The following is a 24411-nucleotide window of genomic DNA, read 5'->3' as shown; positions in this document are numbered from 1 at the left end:
CTTCAAGACGCTCACATCCTGACTCTTCTGTGTATCTTCCTTGTCTACTAGATCCCCACTCATTCACTCTCTTTTGTACTCAAATGCGCATAACTGTACCACACAGAAGTTTCTAGTATACATTTCTAAAAGTTGTTTCTGTTTGTAACAGAATTGAGGGGTTACACAATCTTCTAACATTCTGTTAGGACACTGTGTATTATGGTGGCTAAGAGCACACAAGTCTCTGAATTCAGACTGCCACGATCACGCTCTAGGCTTGCAGACTTGTTAGCCGTGAGACCTTGCTCAAGAAACTTACGTCTCCAAACCTCAGTTTCCTTGTCTGAAAAATGCAGATAATTACTTCATATATTGTGGAGATTCCTGCAAAGTTCTTAGTATTGCATTAGGCACAAAATCAGAGCTCAGAAAATGCCTACTGTTATAACAATGATCATAATTATTAGGATTTTATAATGCTCACAGAGCTTAGCACAGTCCTGGGTCATGTTATGTATCTGTAAAAAGTAAAAGTTATTCTCTCGGAGGCAATCAATCCCTTCCACCACAAAGCACAGTTAGATTCAGCCTTTCAGAACTGCATCTCCTTGTATTTGCTAAAACTATAGGGTATTCGAATCCTTCTTAGGACTCTTCCATATACATTCACATACTGCGCAATGCAACATCCAGTACATTTACATAAATGGAAAACAGGTAAGGATAATTCAAGCACTGATTGTTTTTCACTGATGCTTACTTGAATCAAGTTTATATGATTACAATATTTTCTTTAAAATAAACCAAATCCAAAAAAGAAGGGATATATGTATATGTATAACTGATTCACTTTGCTGTACGGTAGAAACTGACACAACATTGTAAAGCAGCTATACTCCAATAAATAAATAAACCAAAGTACATCACTGCTTACCAACACCACCTATGGCTAATCATTAATAAATTCAAAGTTATTAAATTTTATATTTTAGAGGTCTGTACCATTACACTACAGCCATATAATGCAAGAGGAACTTCTGGTTCTAGCAGCCAAGAGAAACTGGGTTGTGCCTGAATGAAAACAGGCAGCTGTTATGGAAAAATATTCATACAAGTTGAAATCCAAAGATCTTCCTGATCTTTTTCTTCCCATACACCAACAAGTTCCGATCCTATCAAAAGTTACAACCAACAATGACAGCTGGGAATGAGGGATGAAATTCTTGGTATCTTTTAGCCTGATAGCTTCACTCAGGTAAATATCAAGTGAGCTCATTGGATCACAAATGAAACATCTTTACTTCCTTCAGAACATATTTAAAATCTAGGAACAAAATTATTTCATCACATAGATTCATCTTGTTTTTGTTGCATTTGGTCTCTCATAGCCTATTTTTTTTCTTCTTCTTTCCTGTAATGGTCAAATAAATCACTGCTGTATATATAACACCTAAGGCATTTAAGTAGAAATGACCAAGGTGTTTGGCTTAACTCTAGACCCAATATTTCTTTGTGTTTGACTTTCTTTTATAGCTAATATACAACTGCCCCTGCAAATCTTAATTGTGAATTACTTACAGACTGTAAAGAAGAGGAACTTAATTCCTTGATAATGTTCTATGAGTTGCCCCCATTCCCCCAATCCTATATAAACAACAGTGGAATATTGAATTTAAGGTTGTGCCCTTTGACACCACAAACTCTGGGTCTTCAGCAAAGGCGCTTTCAGTCTGGATCTGAAATGATGAGGTCATGAATTAGGAATGATTCTGGTGACGGCGATATTTACCTCTTTGAGACAGCCCATAAAGTTGTTACTGACTGGTGACCCGGGAAGGTCTGCTGTGCTGGGACTGCCTCCAACATAGAAAAAGTCATCAGACCCCAGCATGGTATAATCTTCTTGCGTGTAGCCCGTTGTGGTAAGAATCCCATCCACTGATATTGTCACCTAGATAACAAAGCACAGGGAAAGGACACGCTATACTCAGACCTAGATACTGTAATCCTGGGATATGCCTGTTTTGTGTTTTGTTTTGTTTTAGTTTTTCATTTTGCGTTTTGTTTTTTGTTTTTGTTTTTTTTTTCTGTTTGTTTGGTTTTTATTTTTAGACCTATGGCGGAACCCATTTTCATGTCTGTTAGAGGTTTATTCTCCGATTCTATGCAACTAGCCCTAAGAGATCTAAACTAGTTAGAGAGTTAACTGATTATTGAACAAGTGTCAGCATCATCCCTACGGCAACTCAAAAGTTATTTAGCAGACACAAAAATGGTGTTAGTAAAATGCTTCCTAGGTTAGTTTTGCTGGTAGTACATATTAGCAAAGTTTAGTCGTCTGTTATTAACTAATCACAACGTGCACCTTGTTAACAGAAAAGGCGCAAGCTCTTTCCAGCAACGTCACTGTTTGCACTATTGAGCAGCAGCTGTCCAGCATGCAAGTGCCTACGTCCATGCCAAAGGCGAGGGGAAACAAAACAACCAGTGGAAGCAGCACACGCTGATGTGCACATGCAGGAGGGACAGTACCGTTCAGAAAGGAAAGGAAAGAAAACAGGGAGAACCAAAGGAAAACACAACTGCTCTGTGATGACGGAAAGATGAGTGGGTGTGGCATCTCCAGCATTCCCAAATCAAGGGTGCATGCCATGCGTCATGAATGGTTCGAGACTGGCTGAGCTTGCGGTCACTCGGGCCAGCCACCATTTTGCCTTATCCCGTGTTAACCACAGCTGGATGCAAAACGTTCGAAACGTTAACGATGCCCCTACAGGTGAGTTGGAAAACAGAAGTTGACAGGAACAGGTAAAAAATAAGAAGGTCAACAACAGATGAAAAGAAGGAGGTCAAAGTAAGCAGAAGAGTACCAACCGCAGTTCCTCTTTTGTTAATGATGTCTACAGTTAAAAGAAAGAAAGAAAACACACGGCAAACCCAAAATAAGAAACAATTAGAATGATATCTACCGAACAATGTAGTTTGTTTACCATAGCGTGTCCAATGCCTGAGTGCTTTGTGGAGAAGGGGGGAGAAAGGAAATTAAAAACTGTGAACAGAATAACGATCGTTACTTAAAAAATATGATGGTCTCTACCATGTTAGTACATTTTTTGATTCAGGTAACGGTTAGTAGAATGAAACATTCCATGAATGACATGTTAGTTATTAAGCATGTTAGTAACATAGAAAAAGGGCAAAAAAATTTTACAAGAAAAAAGCAGACTAACAAATAGGCCTCCCACAGAGGTAATATTTTTCCTGCCAGTATTGTTCGTAACTTGCTATGAGACAGAAACAGACATATGGCAATGTTCCTTTGTCTCCCTGAGTACATCTGACAGACATTGAAAAAGTCTAAAAGGGATTCAAAGGCCTAAAGCTCATCAGCTGACCACTGCCGCCTTTTGCCCATAAGTGATCCCTCCCCAACCCTGGCCCACCCCAGTCCCAGCAAATTCATAGGAATCGGTTGGCATTGCCCTACTACTCAATTTTACAGCATACAGGGACTTCTGCTCAACTCCAAAACTTCCTTCGGTCATATTGATGGACTTTAGGGTCACAGTTTACTGCAATGAAACAAAGCAAAGATCCTGACACATAGAATGAGTAGAATGGATTTGTTTTTAATCTGTCCTGCCACACATGCACCCCGGCTGTATAACTGCAGTTTCCTTTGAGCTACCAATTCACAGTTTGGTTTGTAACCTGAGCAAAGGCAAATCTAGAAAGTAGGCTCCTCAAGCCCCACCCTTCCTTCTGTGCTTCTCTCAAATGAGCCTTCGGCCTCTTGGTGCGAATCTGAGAGAAAAATAAAAAGGGAAAACCAAAGAGACACACTTATAGGAAATCCGTGGTCTACAGCTACCCTGATGGTGGGCAACTATCCCCCAAGGCAGGTGTGAAGCACGCAGGGCCCCTCCCATGACACTAAGGCCTCTGAAAGGTCTTGGAGGGTCTCAAGAAATCCTTCATTTTTACTTTTCTGCCTCAGCTAGACTAAATCTGCACTCCTAAAATTCCTGTTTGCTTGTTTAGCTTGGATAGTTTAAGCCTTTCAGAAGGGGGAAAGAAAAGGTTAGACAGTTAACAGCTCAGAAAGAGAGGGCTGTTTTAGTAAAGGAAAACTAGAGAAAATCCGGTCATTCTGCAACTGTTCAGAGAAACAACAAGTATGTTAAGGATATTAGTTTGAGATTAGCACGTACTGCAGAAAAATTAGTCACTGTCAACACTTAACAAAATGGTACGTTGTAATATGATAAAATTTCAAATAATAATCAAAACTTATCATGTTCAGTATAAAAGGACAATCTATTCACTTTCATCTGTATATATATACTGTAATAATATTTCTCAGTTAAAAGCATACAGTATATGGGGACCCATAGATTTACTGAAAAATTGATATTTTCCTAACATGTAGACACTTGGAAGAATTTTTTTAAAATACAATCAAATAGAAATGGGCATCTAGAAGATGAACTGGCCTCTCCAGAGACATTTGGGATTTAACGTAAGTGTCTGTGCTAAAAGTAAAAATATCTTCATAAGCAGACTCTTCAGGAGATGTGGAAACCCCCAAAGTCATTTTTCCCCCTCAGGGACTCTTCTTGTCCTCATTTCAGAGTTTGGGGTGGGGAGGGAGTAGGGAATGATAACATTCCCAAATCACAAACACACTGTTGTTGGCTTTTTTTTTTTAACTACAAAAAAGGAACTGTGATTTAATGACCCCAATGTGCATGCTTCCAAATGATCACCATGAAAACTATAATTTAAAATCAAATAAACAAAAAACTAAAAACACAACAGAATCACACACATCACAGGAAGGGCAGGTCGCAGGGATAACCTTGCAGCCCTCTGGGAAACTGTCATATGTCGCTGTGTCAAAATAGCCTTTAGGCCCCTGGAACTTTCTAGATATGCCCCTGCTCAAGTATGGCAGGAAGATTCATCTCAGAAGAAGAAAAAGCTAATTTGTAAGTCACTCTGAGGAGCCCTGTATCATGTTGTTAGGGTTTTCAAGTACCACACACACAGCTGTAGCGAGAAACAAAGCCAGTTACTCTCTTATCCACTGCGCTGTTACCTGACGCAGATTCCTGGTGACTTTCACATCATGCCAGGCATTATCATTAAACTTTCCATTCACGGGCTCCACTAGTGCTTCAAAGGCCCCTGATCCCAAATTAATGACCAGAGAGACAGCTCCATTTTTCAGGGCGAGATTGACATAATCAGCTGATTTCCCAGTGTGAAGCATCAGTCCATTCCTCTGAAGGGTTTTAAAGGACAGAGTTATTTCATCGCTGCTGCTTTGAATGGGGTTTTGAGACAAGTCGTAGCAGAAGTATTCAGATCCCTTGAAAGTGGCAATGTATTCTTCTTTTCCTAGAGGAAAACAGATACATACATGCATAAGTAAAGAAACATACTATGTAAATTAGCAAATCTTCACAGAAACAATAACTGATCAGCCCCCAAGTTAACTCTTTGTCTAGTTAACATTCATGACAAGAGCCCTGTCAAAAAGAGTTAAATAGTACTGTACATGGCAGTATATTTTTAATAAACCTCAGCTATTGGGCCATCAACTGCAATAGCTAAAGCTGACATTCGTGAAAATTCAATGCATTTTTAAGTATCACTGCAAGAGCTCTGATCAGAGAAAGTAGCTCTATGATATCTTGAGGGCACGAGTCAGGTACCATAAATACATATTGGATGGTTCTACTCTGCTGGCAACAATGGATTCCAATGTGTTTACAACATTCTCTCCATCCAACTGAGGCGTTATTTTAATTTTCAGTGAGGCGTTTATATTCAAAGATTTTCTCAGTGAAGAGCCAAATAGTTCCACCACTGAGAAACCATAACAGATGATCTGATGAGGGGAAAGCAAAGAAAAAATAATAGAATTTGGTCTGGAAGTAAATAGATTTCCTATAGAGCAAGGGCATTTTTTCTCCCTGGGTGGAGGCGGCAGTGATAGAAAGCTTAATGGCATTAGCTGGATCGTTGGTTCATTCCCTGATCTCACCAAGCAGATGGTAGGGCTGGCTTTTATGAGACTGGAAATCCAGGACATCCTCAGGGGAACAGCATGTAAATGAAGTCTCAACATCTTCTATATATCTCAGTCTTTACTACATTTAGGAGTAACAACGTAGATCCCACAAAATGTTAGATCAAACAGAAATGTGGCTATTTGGAAAGAGCAGTCTTTTCCCACTAATTAAACGAGTTTAACCAAAAAAAAGAGTAGAAGCCAAAAGCTCCCTCAACTTTCTAGGCAATGATGGCGTTGTACCAAGAAAAATGAGACAGTATGGTTTGGACTCAGCTTCTGATAAACTATAAACATAGAATTATAAGTGATACTAGAGAATCTTAACCTGTTTCCCTGGTAATACAGCATCTCTACTATGCCCACTGGAGGGTTCATATACTAACAGGGGTCTCACTCTTATCCTGGCAATAGGATTTTACCTCAGGACTACTGTCATTCAATAATCTAATAAATCATGTCTTTGCATCAGAGCTCAAATCAAGGTCTCAGCTCATCAAGGCCCAATGACCTGACTCTCTGGATACAGAAAGTACCATAAGCAGCTACAGGTAAGCAAGGCATGGCACTGAGTAAGACAGTGAGCACCTAAGAACTTTCACAAGAGAGTGAATCCTTGAGGGAGAGTCACTGTCTACTAGTAAACTATTAGTGAAGACTAGTGGTCAAGCTAAACCCACCACATTCTGAGGCAGAGTCACCAAGCACAGCCCAATCCATACTAGAGGGTCCCTTCCATTCAAACACTCAAAATATTGGCTGAAATTCCCCCAAGTGTTAAGCCCAGTGCTAGTCTTTAGGGATAACAGCATGACCCAGACTGACCTAATCCTTGTCTCTGAAAGTTTACAGTTTAGGTGTTTGTTTCCCTGGTCAGTTCAATATGGCAAGTGCCTCGATATTGGGAGCCAGCACAACTAAATATTTCTGATATACTAGGAAAAAAAAAAAAGCAGGCCAAACTATGAATTTAGATCCTAGCTGGCCAACTGTTAACTGCACTGGGGGCAATAATGCATCTTTTAAAATCTGTTTCTAAAAATGGTTAGTGATACCAGTCTTTCAGGATATAATGAGATAATGCTGTACAGGCATCTGGCAAAGTTGGTGGGCACTAGAAATGGTAGATGTCTTCCTCCTTGCCTGCCTAATGTAATAAATGTGATAAATGATCTAAAACAAATAGCATATGTCATACTTCATTGTGAAATCTAGAATACTCTCTTTAAGATCAGAAACAGAACACAGATGCCCACTAGCAACATACTGTGCTTAAAGTCCTAGATAATGTAGGACGACAAGAAAAACACATGAGCATTATCAAGAGTATAAGTGAAAAAAAACCACATCATATTAGCAAATATAATTGTATACACTGAAAGACCAAAATTATCTTTAAAAAAAAAAACTGTTGGGTTTAAGATATTTCAGAAAGATTGCAGGGTTATACGTACCAGGGAAAATCAATATTTTAAACATACAAACAGATCTATAGATTCAATGAAATTCCAGTAAAAATCTCAATGATTTTTTAAAAATGAATACGAAAAGCTGATTCTACAAGTTCTATGAGAAAAACAAAGAGCCCAAAATAGCTAAGGTACACCAGAGAAAGAAGATTAAGGAACTTTCCTGTGTAAAGATGAACAATTATTAGAAAATTATGATAATAAAGATAATGCATTAGGATAGACAAAAGGGGGAGAATAAAGATAATAATTAAACTAAAAATAATCTTAAGCATATATGAAAATGAATTATATCAAGTCAGGCATTGCAAATAAGTGAGCAAAGTATAGATTAGTCAATAAATGGTGCTGGGACAACTGGTTATCTACATGAATAAAGTGAAATTGGATCTTTACATCATTTTGTTTACAAAAAATGAATTCTCCATGGACTAAAGATATAAATTAGTAAGGTAAGTCTGTAAAATTTTTGTAAGACAAGAAATTACAATACCGAAGTATGGAAGGATTTATTAAATAGCCACAAAAATCACTAATAAAATATTGATAAATTCAACTGCATTAAAATTAAGAACACCTGGTTCATCAATAATACCATAAAGAGAGTAAGAATCTAAATTAGGTTGGTAGAAAATATTTTCATACCATATTAATCTACAAAGGACTACAATACAGGATTTGCAAAGCATTCTGATAACTCGATTTAAAAAAAAAGATGCACGATGGGAAAATGGGCAAAATAAATGTATAGTAATTTCATAGAAAAACAGGTATATGCTGTATGAATAAATAAAAAGATGCTCAATTCTATGAGTCTTCAGGGAAAGGCAAAAATCAAATAATATTCAGAAACTATTTCATAGCCATGAAATTGACAAAAAATGATATGAAAAGATAGAAAAACTCCAGGCTTTGTAAAAGCTATAGAAAAATAGTAATTCTTATCCAATGCTAATGAGAGTGCTGATGAGCTGAAAATCGACCAACGGCAATAAGCACTATTTGGCCTTATGCTAGCCCGTGGGAACGTCACATATTATAAAGGTGTCAGTCTTTAGAAAATTGTTACCATAGTCAATAAAAATACAATTCCCAATTCCCTTCAATTCATTTCTCTCTTCTCACTGTTCTGATCATTTGATGATAGGGAGCCAAGTGAATCCTGGTTCATATCTGTATACATACACCAGATATGCTGAGATTCACTTATCTGAAAATGATATTTGCAAACTTTTCATCCCCAAGGAATACTCAGAACAGGTCTCTGAGCCAAAGGGAGTTTTAGAGACCCTCTTCTAGCCCAAGCTTTTAATTTACATTGTTAAGAAAATGATGCCCATGGAGTTTAAATGACTGTCAAATTCAGAAAGTGCACCAACCACAGAAGCAGGATTAGAATTCAGCCTCTGACTACCCTTAAATACTAAATAACAGAGTTTGGGGGCTTGAAGAGGTCTGATCTACTTAAAAGGCTGTAGCATTTTATCTAAGTGATTTCACATCATTCCAAATATGATTTATTCAAAATAAATCTTGACAAAGGATTTATTTGCCAGATAATGTGGCAGAGCCAAAGGAAAAAAATAGTAAATAGAGTTTGCAGTTCACTAGATGGAAAGCTGTGAAGTTAAATGAGAATTGATGACATTTCACACCATCATATTCCTATTACTTAAAAATGAAAATGTATCCCTCCTTTTATATTGTTTAATATCAAATTTAGATGATTTAAATTTGCATTAAATGCACCCACATAGTTTTGGAAAAAATCACGCTGTATAATATATCATTACCTCAAAAGACCATAAATGAGACATGAATCTAAGCAGGGGAAATCTTTTTGCTATGTTTTTTTTCAAGAAAGAGTATGTGTACTATGTGAGAACACATAAGTCATTCTATTTTCTTCAAGAGGACTATAATTCCTCCAATTATTTGTTACCATACAGTCTTTGTCATTGTTTTGTGCTATGTCATATGCAAATACCAAACAGCATGGTGAAGAGTTATTTATGCTTTCCTGTTGAACACCTAAAGAATGGGTCTATGTCCATTTTAAAATGTAAGTCCCAAATATCTTGTGCATTTCTAGAATGTTCCAAAACAATAAACATAAAAAAGAAATTAGATTCACAGCAACATATATATCAACAAATTCTTATATCCAGGATACATAAAGAACTTATACAAATCAATCAGGGAAAAAAAAAAAAAAAAACTAGCCAAACCAACAGGAACAGACACTTTTATCCATGATAAAAGGATATCCATATGGAAAGATGTTCAACTTTATTAGTATTCAGAGAAATGCAAACTAAACCACAATAAAATATCAATACATTCCACTACAATGAATAAAATGAAAAAGACAAAATGCACAAAGTGTTAGTGAGGATGTGGAGCAACTAGAACTCTCATGTATTGCTGGTGAGAACTGCTTTTTGAAATTAGCAATATCTTTTAAAGCTAAACACCTGCCTACCTTATGACCCAGTAACCCCCACTTGTAAGGATACATCCAACAAAATGGACAAAAAGATCATCAGAATAACATACTAGAATGTTTACAGCAGCACTCTGCATAATAACCTCAAACTGAACAGCACTGAAATGCCAATCAATAGTAGAATGGATAAATAAATTGGGGTATAGTTACACAGTGAAATATTAGACAACAATGAGAATATATAATCTACAACTTCATGCAAAAATATGGATAAATCTCAGAATAATAACACTGAGTAAAAAAAATTCCACACATAAAAGAGAACATACTTAGGATTCCATTTATATAAAAATTTTTTAAACAAGCAAAACTAATCTCTACTGTTGTAAGTCAAGGTAATGGCTACCTTTGGTAGATATGAAGCAGGGACTAGTTAGGACTTTTTGGGTGCTAGCAATGTTCTGTTCTGGATCTGGTGTTGGCTATGGGTGTGATCAGAGTGCAAAAAATCATATAGCTGTACACTTATGATACGTGCACTTCTTAGTATTTATACTATATTTCAAAAAATAATTTAAATACTAGTTTATTTCTTCCTGATTAATAGGGTGATACAAGCAAGACATTACTTCCATTAATGTTACTTTTACTAGTAAAAATGAAAATAATAGCAACAGTAATAATACCAGTTATGTAGCATTTAAAAACTTTTCAATGCATATTAATATCCCTTAATACCATTTGCTCTCCAGAGCAACCTCATGGGATTTAGAAAAAGTATATAAGCTGCAATGGATATAATTATAATTGTTTGAAGGACCATATCCAAATGTGCTGATTAATGGATCATTGTCAAAAGGGAGTCTCTATTATTCATCATAGAAATGCTATGATAGAATTAGAGAAACAATTAAAAAATAAACTGCTCAAAAGCTTGGAGCATTTTTCTAATACTCTATATTAATTTGCTTTCTCTTGCAATACAATTGGAGGAAGAGATCTAATAGAGTGCCATTGGAATTAGTCCTATTCAATTTTCAGCCCTCTAATAATTTAGATGAAAATACACAGTTCTTGCTCATCTAATTTTCTGAAGGAAATTTCAATGAAAAAATCCAAATTGTACAAATTCTTGTTGTGCTGACTGGATAAGCTGATTCTGACAAAGTTAAATTTAATGAGAATAAAACTGAGTTCTATTCTCAGGTCTAAAACTACTCAACTGAACAAGTAAGAGTATATAGGAAACAAGATTTCCCAGACACATCAGATAAAACAAACAAAGCCAAATCTTTAGAGGATTTAGAACATGAATCAACAGTGTGATAGAGACACTCAAAAAAGCCCAGGTAAGCACGGGTTACATTCATGAAAGTTCTTAGAGGAGGGATGGGACGGTCTTGTGCTTTAGTGCTAGGCAGCTCATGCCTGTTATCACACTCCTATTTAGACAAGCTGGAGTACGTTTGGATATATGCTAAGATGATAAAAGGCTTCTAGATTATATAAGGTAGTGTTAAAAACCCTCTAAAGAAAAAATTTAGGGGATACATGACAGTATCTTGAAACATCAGGAAGGATGTCCCCTAGAAGAGTAATTCCATTTTGTATGGAAACAGGGGTGTAAGTAGAATCAAAGCATGAAAGGTATGGCAAAACGTATTCTCAATATAATGAAGACTTTCTAAGAGAGGTATCCAAAGGTGGAACATTCAATCTGATAGAAAACAAATTACTCATCAAAAAAAGAACTTAAACATAACTGAAACACTTAATTGCATATGGCAGAAGGTATTCAGTCTTTGGATGGAAGAATGAACAAACAGATCCTTTTCAACAGCAAGAATTACTGACTTCTACTTTAGAGAGAGGACTATTACACAAAGAAAGGTTAAATGGCTCCCCAAGTTCACACAGAAATTGATTCTCAGGATAATGCCCCTTCCCATTGCCTATGCTTGGGATAAAGTCTCGTTAATTTGACCCTATGTTTCCACAATTTTCAGCTTCACTGAACTTCTTTACTAAGTGAAGGATCTGCAAGGGAATGGCCCTAGTTCCTAAGGACAATGATGTCTATAGGCAGAGAGAAGTCCCACTATTCTCACTTACATGAAGAATGTCAGGCCATTCTCCTAAGCCAAGAACCTGACCTACATTACTGTTCTTGATTATCTTGCATTTCATATACACAATCCCAAATCACATAGGTTTATAAGGTTTTACTATACCTTAAAATATATTCTAAGACTGTGTTAAACACAAAGCAGAAACTGAAATCAACATGTGAAAAAAAAACAAGTGAACAAAAACCGATGTTTGAGTAAGAGACTTGTTTCATTTGTTTTACTGCTCTAGTAGTCAAATATACAAGAATATTGTGCCGAAAATGTCCTTGACTAAACAAAAGTACACACTAGAAGTTTACATTATAAAATTAAATAACATGCCTGGTTTTCTCTGACTATAAAGGTAAAACAAGTTTAGAAAAACAGGAAAAGAAAGTCGGCCTATTGAAATCACATCAGGTTAAATTCTCAGTCCCTCAGTGTAACAGAAAATAGCATAGTTTTATTTGCCAAAACCCTTTGTAATTTAGAAATTAAAACAATCAATTGATCACTATAAGGAAAAACAGCATTATTTTAAAGGGAGAGTAGTTCACTCTTTCCTTGGATTTTCTACCTGATGCAATGCTGTAAATCATTCCAAAATTCCCAAATGTGATTCAACCTACAGAAATTCTGAGGCTAACTTCTATTGTTTGCAGCAAGAAATCAAGCTTCATAAAATATTCATTCTTCAAGGTTTTATTTCACTTTAGATACACCTCAAGGCAACCAATCCAGAAATAAGTTGCCAAGAATCCATCAGATAACCCCAAAAATAGGCACGCTCTTAATGACGATATATGTGAGGTCATTATTTGGCACAATGCTCTAATTTATTAGATGAAGAGAGTGAGGCCTCAACAGATAAAACTGTGGTCACATAACAAATTGGAGTAGAATCAAAATATGTATAACTCTTGCCCTCTTTATTCCAACCTCATGTTCTTCCTTATTTCCTATATATTGCCATGAAATGAGCCTCTAATTCATAACCAAAAACTAAATGCAGCTTAAACTTGAACATATTAAAAAAAAATAGGACACAGCCCAACACTCTATGACAATTTTCCAATCCTATTGTGCAACTGATTTGCATTTCTTTCAATAACTGCAGGTGCTGGGAACCAAACAGGCCACTCCATGCCCAACTGGGCTGATGACCATTCAGTTCTGCACAGATGATATGACACACAGGGAAAGTCATAAACAAACATTCACCAGGTGTGCAATATCGCAATTTCTGGGCCCGCCTCCAGCTCAACTCCCACAGTTGAATCTATGACAACTAGACTCTAGCATCTTTTAACCTGGAGGATACTAGTGACACAATCAAAGTAAAAACATAGCTTGGTGAATTTAGGCTTTGCAAAGAATCTCTATATGAACTTATTATTCCTTTGGGATCAATCATTGATTACCTAATAAATAAATTATATATATGTGTATATAGCAAATATACTATTATATATATAATTATAGGAAGACAATGATATTTATAGCAGATTTATAGATATCCTGTATTTATAAACAATCCTCATTTATACTAAGATCAGTATAAACTAAGAACATTTGGATTTTAGAGTACCACGCTTTGCACTAGGGGAAGAGAAGGGATGCTGGAAACCCATGGCATGTCTTTGATCTTAAGGCAAAGAATATTGAATCCAAAAGTCACACATGTAAAGCACCTAGCAGTCCTCAAACTGGAGTTGAGAGGGAGATTAATAATTCATTCAGGCATCATCTTGGTCAAACTTTTCTCTTTTATTCCATGTACATATAAGTCCATGCCACTCTCTCACTTCGTTCGAGCTTTCCATTCCCCCTCCCTGTGTCCTCAAGTCCATTCTCTACGTCTGCGTCTTTTATTCCATGTACAATGGGAAGCCATTGGAGTATTGAGGCTGGAGAGTGACAAGTTCTGATTTACATTTTTAAAAGTTAAGTCTGGCTTCTGTGTGGAGTTTGGATTCTGGATATGCATGAAAGTGCTAGCAATGAGACTAACAGTTATAAAGTGATAGACCATAGGAATGAGGGCTATAGAGTCATATACACTTGGCCCTTCCATTTTATTGGGATGGAGTCAATGACAGGAAGAGAACAGGACAGTGGCCATGCTTATAGTCTCTTTCTGTTGGCTGTACCTGCTTCTTTGGTTCACCCTCACTGACCTCTGATGCCTTCCAAATGGTAGATTCCTAAGTGCTCTGTAGGGCCTCCCCACTGCATTTTCCAAACATAATTTAAGGGGTGGGGTGGTGGAGATAGAGAGATCCATTTGGCACAACCTGCTTCATCCTCTGGTTCCAACACACTGCATCTGGCTACTGTGATCCCCTGGCCCAGCAGCCCAGCAAGTGGCCTTCTTGTGAGTGATACTGGTCAGATGGCTCAAGCCCCAGACTAAAGTGGAGTGTCTGCATGACCCATAGAATCTTAGGCATCCTGGCTATACCAGATGTTGAGAGTATAGGTTATACTCCTTGGTCTCTGTCCACTGTACCAGTCCCTTCTCTCCTCAGAAAGGCACGAGGCAGGTCAGCACGTTTGATGCAGACACTGTCATGTGTAAGGAATGCAGAATGCAGACATTCCTCTTTTGCAGGCATACACAGGCACTGCACATGCTTCTATAGTAGTCTGTTCTCCCGATTACCTTGGGTAAAGGAAGCACATTTCTCCTTGGACAATACATTTTCATGGGGTCTATGACCTACTGACTCTTCTGCCCCACTCACCCATCTCCAGTGCTTAGGTAGATAAGGAAGGTGGCAGGTAGGGAGGAATCAGGAGGGGTCAAAAGATCAGTCTTGCTGTCTTCTAGTAAGTGCTGAGGAAGATAACTGGCCCGTTTTTAGAGATTTTCTTTATAGTGGAAGTTACTTAAATTCTGTTTCAGGGGCCTTTAGTTAACAATTCTATGAGAAAAATGTATCCTCAGCATGCTGCTGTGAACATAAAAGAATACCTGGCATATGGTGGGCAATCAACTGTTGGTTATTATTATTGTTATTATTAAACTAACTACCATATTTTAAAGGACTGTCCAGCAGTTTTAAAAAATCAGCTTTTTACCTAATCTTTTAATAACCAGAATATCATTATGCCCAGCACCCTAATTCTAGGAAATTTTTAGTTAATTCAGGTTCATGGAGTAAGAAAGAGATGGAGGTATTACAAATAGCATAAAGGAAGGGAAAATATGTCTCTTTATTGATGGTTTACCCTTTTGAAGAGGTTTATACCTTGATGACTTGCAAAATGATTTCATGAGGTGTTTGTGTTGTTTTTATTTTTCATTCTCTAAGGGAAAAAAGCATCGCACTAAGGATCAGGAGAGTTAAGGGCTGGTTTCCACTCAGCCACTTTTCAGCTCTCTGCCCTTGGCCACTCCACTTAGCCTCACTGGGCCATATTTTCTTCCCTGGCAAAGTGACATAGCTGGACTAAGTGATCTCCAGTGTTTCTTTCAATTCTAAAATTTTATGTCCCTATAACATTCTTGATTCATTGAGCCACTGTTTCATTGATTCACTCAATAAACGTTTACTGAGGCTCAACTTTGTGCCAAACTCTACTGCTTTCCTGCTGTCAAAATCACACAACATGCTAGAGTTAAAGTGTCTTTAAAGGTTTCTGAAAAAGCAGGCTGCTGCTTTTACAAGGAACTTTCCATAGCAACCTCTGTCTCCCTGAGCTTCTAGATCTAATTTTCCTCTTATACTGTAAGGACTTAAAATTTAAGAAAAACAAAGCAACATGGAAGGTGTTCTGTTCACACTCTATCAGAAATAAACTTTCTATTCTGATCACTTTTCTTCCTTAGTCCGGAAGAGAACACCTTCAATAGACTTTTTGGTCCAATATATGCTGGGGTGTTAAAAGAATATAATGAATTTTTTTTCTCCCAAATTTAAGGTACTTTTCCATATAAATGAAATTCTTAGAATAATAAAACATTTGAAGAGAAAGCTGATATTACTTACTATATGTTTATATGAATTAATTTGGGAGCATGTATATTTCTCTAATGAATGTATGAAAGGATAAATCAATAATGACTAGTGTTTTCCTATGGATAGAACCCTTAGTTTGGAATTAGGAACCCTGAGTTTAGTTCCCCCACTTAATGGTTGGTGCTACGTGACCATGGGCAAGTAAATGTAGCTGAGTCTGAGCTTACTTCAGTACAATGGCTATAGTCATGCTGTCATGCCACACCTTCAGATTTTTTAAAAATAAGGATCAGTAATATAATGATTATGGAATTATTATCATTATTATTAATTACATACTGATTCTTCCATAACCTCCCCACATCCCATCTGTCATAGCTGTATTGAAACCATCATAAATCAACATTGTCTAGCTCAGCATTTTTCAAACCAGGTTTCTCATCTGCTTTGAATACTATTTTCTCAAGCCTCCCAAGGATGGTACAAAACTAACACCTTTCTAGATACATAGGAGAGAAGTTAGTTATTCTGTACGAGAGATTCCTTAGGATTTTATTCCCTTCCCAACACCAGCAGAGCTCCAGCCTAAGGCAAACACACAGAATTTATCAGAAAGAGTTTGGAAGTAGTTTACAGAATAGAAGGAATCACTGAACCATCAAGTCTTGGAAAGGATGGAACATGGGGAAGATCTAAGTTCTTCATAGTTTTGGTCTCCTATATGGTTGTATCGCTCGTATAACTCAACAACAGCGAACCCCAGACTCAAAGTAATTTCATTCAAGTCCTGAATTCCCCAAAGGGGATGAAATTTGATTAGCTCAGTTTGTGTTGGTCAGAAATATTTACTCCCCGTTCAGACTTTTATGATTGGAGTAGGGGAAACAGGCAGGATTATAAAACAGGAGCATATGGGGGAATCACATAAGAGGACAGCCTACTCATTGATTAACACTTGACATTGTCATCAAGTCGGTACTGGGATCTAATATTAAAAGAGAACCCTTCTCAGCATGTAGAAATTATTACAATTTCCTTTTTAGAACACTAAATATAAACTTATGTCTCAAGCTCCAATTTAAAAAAAAAAAGGACATTGGCTGATTTGTGGTTAACTTTCTTTTAGCTGTGAAACTTTATCAGAAATCTCAGTGAATCACATAAATGTAAATTTTAGAACTGGAAAAAGGAGACCTTTAAAGGTTATGAGATTTTCTCTGGCGTCTATAGCTAGGCACAGGTGAAGCTGAGATGAGAAGCTGAGTCTCTAGACCAGTTGATCCCAAACAGGGCTGGTCATCAGAATCACCTGGGAAAGAAACCGTTAAAAAATATTGTACAACACAGGGAATATAGCCAATATTCTATAATAACTATAAATGCAATATAACCTTTAAAAATTGTGTATCACTATGTTGTATGCCTAAAACATATAATATTGTACATCAACTCCACCTCAATAAAAAAGAAGAAATAAAAGCATATTTCTAGCACCCATTCCCTTAAGTCCTACTTTCAAAAGACTGGAGTAGTGCTCCTGATACTTTTTTTTATTATTTTTTACTTCCTAGTTATTTCCAGTAACCAGTTAAGCTTGAAATTCAATGTTTCTTGTAAAATACTGGGCCTTCCCCCCTTCCCTTACTCTCCATGAAAAGAACCCACTTCCCAACAAACAGCACAAAATATACAATAAAATAGATGAAATATAAACAAAGCAATCGAAAAGCAGAGCACATTCTCATTTTCTAGTTTGGAAGTAATTTGATTGGTGAGAGAACATTCTGGCCAGACTGAATAATACCACCTCTTGATCAGTAACTATAATTCACAATACATCTGTTCACTTCTCACACTGAGAATTCTCTGATCTCAAGGATAAGACATATTTCCACACTCACAAGCTATAAATGCTTTTTTTCCTTTTCTACCTGTTGTGAGTAAACCAAACATCCTATTGAAACAAGTCTTTTCTTTCTAAAGATCATCGGCCTTGACGCTATATGGCAAGAACACGTGATATATTTTATATCCCATACTTGAAATAAGTTGCCTCCCCCTCCATTCCCCACACTACATGCCTTTCTCATGAACAATTCATAAAACCGTTAAAGAGATCTTTTAATTCAAGGTCTTTTGAAAATTTCTTCCCAGTTACCCAGGATTCACATACTGTACACAGACTTTGTACTTGCAATGCACTCTTCTTTTTAATAGAAATAGGAATTGCTCTAAATTGACTTCATAAAAATAACGGTTCACCACTCAAATTTGAAAAACACTGATTTAATTCAGCCTTTTCATTTTACAGATAAGAAAACTAAGGCCCGGGGAATTTAAGAGACTTGGCAAAAAACACTTAGCTTGTGAATACCTCAGACTACAATTTGGATCTCTGATTGAATCCTATGCTCTTTCTACTACAGTCTGCTGCATTTCTAATGCTATTTTAGATAGGTTTGAATGGACACCTTCACAGTTTCAGAGGGAAGAAAATATTCATTTTGAAGAATATAGGACAGTCTAGCTTTTTCACCAAGATGTTCAATCCTAATTTAATCTCTTTCCCAGATACCTAGCTTTCATATCTCCTAGACAAAATATGCAAAATTATAGCTTTATAGCTTTCATATCACCAGTTAATATTACTATTATTTTTCTTGGCTATTATCTCAAAGTGAAGTAATCATCTTGACTACCTTACCATATTTGCACTAATTATGTTAAGCTTCTCAACATCAAAATTTTAATTTTGCAGTTTATTTTGATTTATAGTATTATAATGAAAGTCTTTGACTTAAATGTTCAAATATTCCTACTTAAAAACAGACAATGCATTTTATTTTAAATTGATAGTATTACCAATAATGTGGGAAAAAATCTGTATCATTTTATAATAAAAAATAAACATAAATTGAATATACATAACTATATTGACAAGAAGCTAATTACTGATAATTAGGTATATCAGGCTGAGGTGATCTGATATTATATTTAATATTCATAGTAGTTCTCAACTTGGCATCACAATGAAATCACCTAAAGAGCCTTGGAAAATATTAATGCCTCAGGCCCTGCCCTGGGTATTGACACTTTCAGAAGTTTCCCAGGTGGTTCAAACGTGCCACGTGCCACGTGCCACAGTAGAGAATCAAGGGTTTAGAAAGATATGACCTACACGTGTAACGTGTAACAATTGTGCCTCTATAAATGTACTAATTAATTATAATAATGTGACAGGGCTTCCCTGGTGGCGCAGTGGTTAAGAGTCCGCCTGCCGATGCAGGGGACATGGCTTCATGCCCCAGTCTGGGAAGATCCCACGTGCCACGGAGTGGCTGGGCCTGTGAGCCATGGCCACTGGGCCTGTGCGTCCGGAGCCTGCGCTCTGCAACGGGACAGGCCATAACAGTGAAAGGCCCGCGTAGCGCAAAAAAAAAATAAAATTAAATTAAAAAATAATAATAATAATAATAATGTGACAAAATGTTACAGCTCTTTAAGCTATAATTTACACTTCAGGCATGACCTGCCTGTGTATAGTATTGCTTTACATTTGCATATTGTTTGAGTAATTAATAAGCAGTCGGCATATTTTATCTCATAAAATGGGAACAAAGTGCATTTCCTCTCTCCCCTTTGATGTACGTTATTAGACGGACCTTTGAAAGCATCTGATTTTAAGTCACAGTTTTCTTTATAAGGGTCAATCTTTACATAAAACCACATGCATGAATCTTCAACCCATTCAGATGCTGATTTTATACATTTCCTTCCTGAAGGAAAATCATCTAAGAAGCAATCTAGAGTTGTATCTTGCTGCCAATTCAGGCAATCACATTTGCCCAAGCACACAGAAACCCCCAATGAGCTGAATTCAATTGTTTTCAGTTTTTTTAATTAAAAATTTTAGCCAATCTCCAAAACTCTCATTATACAAAATATATAAGGTTTAAGTATTTCTGGCAAAATTCAATGCAAACATTCAAAGAAGGCAAACATTCTGTCTTGAACAGTGCTCTTTATTTGCTGGTCAGAATTAAACCTGAAGCTGATGAAAAGCTTATGGAAGCTAAATATCCCACTGTGGACGTTAAAAACGAGGATGTTCTACTCTAAGGAGAAAGTCATGGAAGAAAGAACTGGGATTAAAATAGATAAAGAAAGACGCAACACAAGAGCTAGTCCTGAAATAGTTAACAAGAGCTGACACCCCTCCATCAGCAACCTCTCCTTGACAGGCCTGTCTTTCTTTAACAGGTTGATACCTCTGTACACCACAGGCTGAAATTTTAAGTGCCTAAGCTCCTCTTCCTTCTTCTAATAGACAAATGCACAAAAACCTCATTTTTGCTTCCCTTGCTGCTGTGCCATAATAAACAATTGGCTCGGGATTTTAACCAAGTCAAATGTTGACTAAAAGCCTCCTCACAAAAGCCTTTTAATAAATTTCTGCTTGTGTTTTCTTTACATGTATTTCAATTTGAAGACAAAGAGTTTCTTCCCCATTTCCCTCATTTGCTGTTGCTTGTCTGACTAATTAAAAAGCACACTCTCTGAATGCTGAAAAGAGAAAATGGAAGAGTGGGCAGATGGGTCAAGATGGAATGTCCGTGGCTCTGGCAGGCCTTGAGATTCTTTCCACTAAAGCAAATCCTTTATTCTTCTAGCTCAGATTCAAGGAAGGCACAGAGGCAGCCCTTCGGCCTTTCCTACTTCAGGTCAAAGTCCTTTTTATACTTGGCATACAACCTAGATGCATCAGAATTCCATACAAAATGGAAAGTTTTATGCTTCCAAACAATTCAAGTGCATTCTGTGGTCCTTGCATCCTGTGGGCTGCCCTGGCAGATTTGAGGCATCTCTTAGGGCAAAGTGATTTGAAAGCTTTGAGGTTTTCTTGGCAACTGGGAAGAATAATTTGACTTCACTTGGAATAAGATCATATTCAGCAGAAAAGATCTGCTGGGCTCAAGGTCACGGACCTTGGCCCTGTGGATATTCAGTTATTCAGCAGAATAACCACTCCAAGCCTTCAAAGCACTTTTGCATGCTGCTGCAGGTGTTGCCTGCAGAGACCATCCTGACAGCCGCTGAGTTCCTGCATCTGTCTGTCCCCTTCTTAATGCTGTCTCTTCTTCTCTCTGAAAACCACATTCCCTCTTTATACATATATATTCATGTATATGTATGCAATCCCAAAGATTTTCAAAGAGATGTTTCCATGAATCAAGATCCATATGTACATATATAAAGGACTAAGTAAAGTTTCCAGAGGGAATAGATTTTTTTAATTGACGCATTTCAAAGCCTTAAGTCTTAAGCAGCATTTTAGAATGTGTTTGCAAAATAAATCATGGAAGCCCCAAGGAATTAATTAAGTCATTGATTAAAGAAACATATTAAAGACCTACTATGTATGAGACACTATATTAATTACTTTGAGGGAAACAACATTGAATTAGACAGATATCTACCTTATAAGATGTTCAAAATGCAAAGAGGACACAAGGCATATAAGAGGTCAGGGAAATTCAAAAGAAGAGATTATTTCCAAAGTGTTGAGATACATTTCTTAAAGAAGGTAAAACCTGGATGACATCTTGAAGGATGACACATTTGAAATTTAGGGAATTTGGGGAACAGCACTCCAGGTGAGGGGATGAAATGAGTGACCATTTTGAGGTGAGAAGTCAAACAATTAATGAAATTTGACTAGAACTAAGATGGCATGAAGAAGAAGAAAGGCAAATGATGTGAGAGAGTTTGGTTAAGCCTGAATTATAAAAGGCTTTGATAAAGGAAAGAAATATTCCTGACATTTTTATCAGGAATATGCAGCTGAGAATGAATTGTGAATTACTGATTGGCACAGACTTAGGGACAATAGTTGCACTTCATACTTTTGTCATGAATATTAAAGTTTTGAAAAATGCGGTCTATCTAAAATCAAGGTAGTGACTTCAATGTAAAAATAAGGAGAGCTTTGGAAAGCTATTCAGGTTTAGTTTGGGAGGAGGGACGAGACAGATGGATGGTCCATCACTAGATATTTTTATTCTTATTTCCTATCAAACAGACAAGTATTTGTGAGGAAAAAGACTTCATGTAAGAGGGTTTACTTTGCACTATCTGCCAAGGAGGATATTGGTTTAATGATTCAAAGAAGTAAAGCAAAGTTATATTCTATTTAATTGTAAGATATAACTAGTAAGTTGCATTCAACATGATTAAAGGATATTATGAAGAGACTTTAGATTCTTTAAAACTACTGTATTGAACATAGAAGAAATAATAGTCCAAGGTATTCTTTAAATATCCTGTGTGAATGCCAACTTTTCTGGTAGAATAAATTTAAATGCAAATGAATACAGTGCCTAAATACATTTTCTTTTGACTTTGTTCCCAGTGATGTGGTTAAGAGCCCAAACTACCACTCCATCACTTATTAGCTTTGTGATTGGGGGCAAGTTGCTTAAACATTATAATTTTCCAATTTCTCCTATTTAAAATGTGGGTAAAAGTTATATTTACCCAGAGGTTAATGAATTGATGCTTATAAAATTATTAGCATAGTGTCTGGCTACAAATGTCATTCAGTTTTCCTGGTACACAAGTTTTCTTTGTTTGCTCTTTAATCTTATAAAATCATTTCCATCAGAGTTTTACATCATGACGAGCTGCTTTTATTTCTTGATTAAGAAAACATATCCTACTCCCAAAATGATAAAGATACTTTCCTCTCTTTTCTTCTAGTATTTCTATAACATGCAATCCCTTTATGGTTTTTTATATGAATGATACATGGGTGGAACCTAATTTTACTTTATTTCCCACATGTATAGGCAGTTCTTTCAACACTGTCTATTAAGTACTACATTCTTTCCTCACAGTTTTTGAACACCACATTATCATACACTAAACTCCATAAATACCTGATCTATTTCTAGACACTATTTTTCTCTATATACCTGTTTGTCTGTTTCTATGCCAGAACAAAACTGCTTTACTTATAGTCATTTCACAGTACCTTTTAATATTAAGTTGGTAACCTACCCAAATTATTATCTTTCTCAAAAAAAATTTAGCTGTTTACATTTGCACATTAGCTTTAGAATCAATTTGTCAAGTCCCCAACCCCTCTCCCCAAATTGAGATTATGAGTTAAATTGCCCTAAATCTATAATTTAATTTAAAGCTTAAATCATCTGATCCAGGAACACATGGTTTGTTTTTCCAATTATTTGGGCCCTATTTTGTATCCTTCAGGAAAGACTTATTTTTTTTATGTAAGTCTGACACAAGGCCAGTATTTTGCAACATTTGGATAAGCTTTTCACATTCCTAAAATCTTCATGCAGGTAAAAACCCTAATGATTTAAACATCTACTTTAATTTGATATACACAATGATTTGAGAGAAAATCCCATCAATATTTTTGCCTTGCCTCTTTAGCCTTCTATCCTGATTTTGCTAAGTAACTGAACTGGTAAGAAAGATATTTATTCTTTATATTACTCTTTCAGATATTAAAAAAAAGGATTTTTTTCACTAGATTTATATATGTATGTTTACAGCTAGCAAGCCATACTATTTTAAAATTCTACCTTATGGAAAGGAATAACTCCTATAAATTCCATAAGAGACTATCAAAAGTGATAATGACAACAATAACAACAATGGTTTAACTGGAAACAGACGAGCAGCCCCCGCATGGCTAACCCCCATGACCCTACAGTCAGAAAGTAAGGACTAAACCATCCTGACAGATGGACATCAATTTTAGTCTCATAAACTTATGGGATGGAATAAAATTCTCTTCTACCAGCTCACTGGAGGACATTCTTTACTCTAAGTCCGATTCTTCATTTAGTCTATCCTCCAGGTTGAAGGAAAATAATTCTTTCATTATTACTCACCAATAACAACCCTGAGGGACATAAAATTACATTGAAAGTGCAAATAGTCACCTTCCTCTTACAATTTCACTACTGAGGTCCAGCACTTAACACATTAACTCAGAAAATGAAAGTGTTGCAATTTAATCCAATTCAGGATGCTGGAGAGCATCTACAGGTTTGCTAAATATAAATTTTTCTTTATAAAAGCATAGCTACATAAACTTCTTTTGATATTGAAAATAACATGTCAAATACAGGTATATTCCAAATGTGACCCCAAATAAACATTCAAAGCCACATCCCAGAAAGCAGTGTTTTTCTATAAGCTACATAGAAAAGTGTCTCTAATTTTCATTTCTAAGAAAAAATAAATACAAGAATTATGAGGGGGCACCTTCAATTTTTACCCTACCTGCTGTTTGACTTTTTACAAAGAACATGTATTCATTTTATAACTTTGAAATAAT

The 24411-nt window shown here is 36.3% G+C and overlaps 1 protein-coding gene across 33 annotated transcripts in view; it reads right to left on the bottom strand.

Annotated features, from left to right (window-relative positions):
• Positions 1 to 24411, bottom strand: part of NRXN1 (neurexin 1) — a gene marked incomplete at both ends in the record, with an annotated part of 1144386 nt that overhangs the window by 691641 nt on the left and 428334 nt on the right. For 19 of the 33 annotated variants that reach the window (XM_079720527.1, XM_079720534.1, XM_079720544.1 and 16 more), the window contains 2 exons: positions 1772 to 1933; positions 5081 to 5382. In XM_079720527.1, coding sequence (XP_079576653.1) covers positions 1772 to 1933; positions 5081 to 5382 — 464 coding nt within the window. Of the gene's footprint in view, positions 1 to 1771; positions 1934 to 2951; positions 2997 to 5080; positions 5383 to 24411 lie in introns of all 33 variants that reach the window. The other 14 variants (XM_079720554.1, XM_079720558.1, XM_079720524.1 and 11 more) reach the window with 2 other exon arrangements.

This window comes from Hyperoodon ampullatus, assembly GCF_949752795.1.
Source record: "Hyperoodon ampullatus genome assembly, chromosome: 15".
Lineage (NCBI taxonomy): Eukaryota > Metazoa > Chordata > Mammalia > Artiodactyla > Ziphiidae > Hyperoodon > Hyperoodon ampullatus.
The sequence above is the reverse complement of the archived record's forward strand: the minus strand, read 5'-3'. Positions and strand labels throughout refer to the sequence as shown.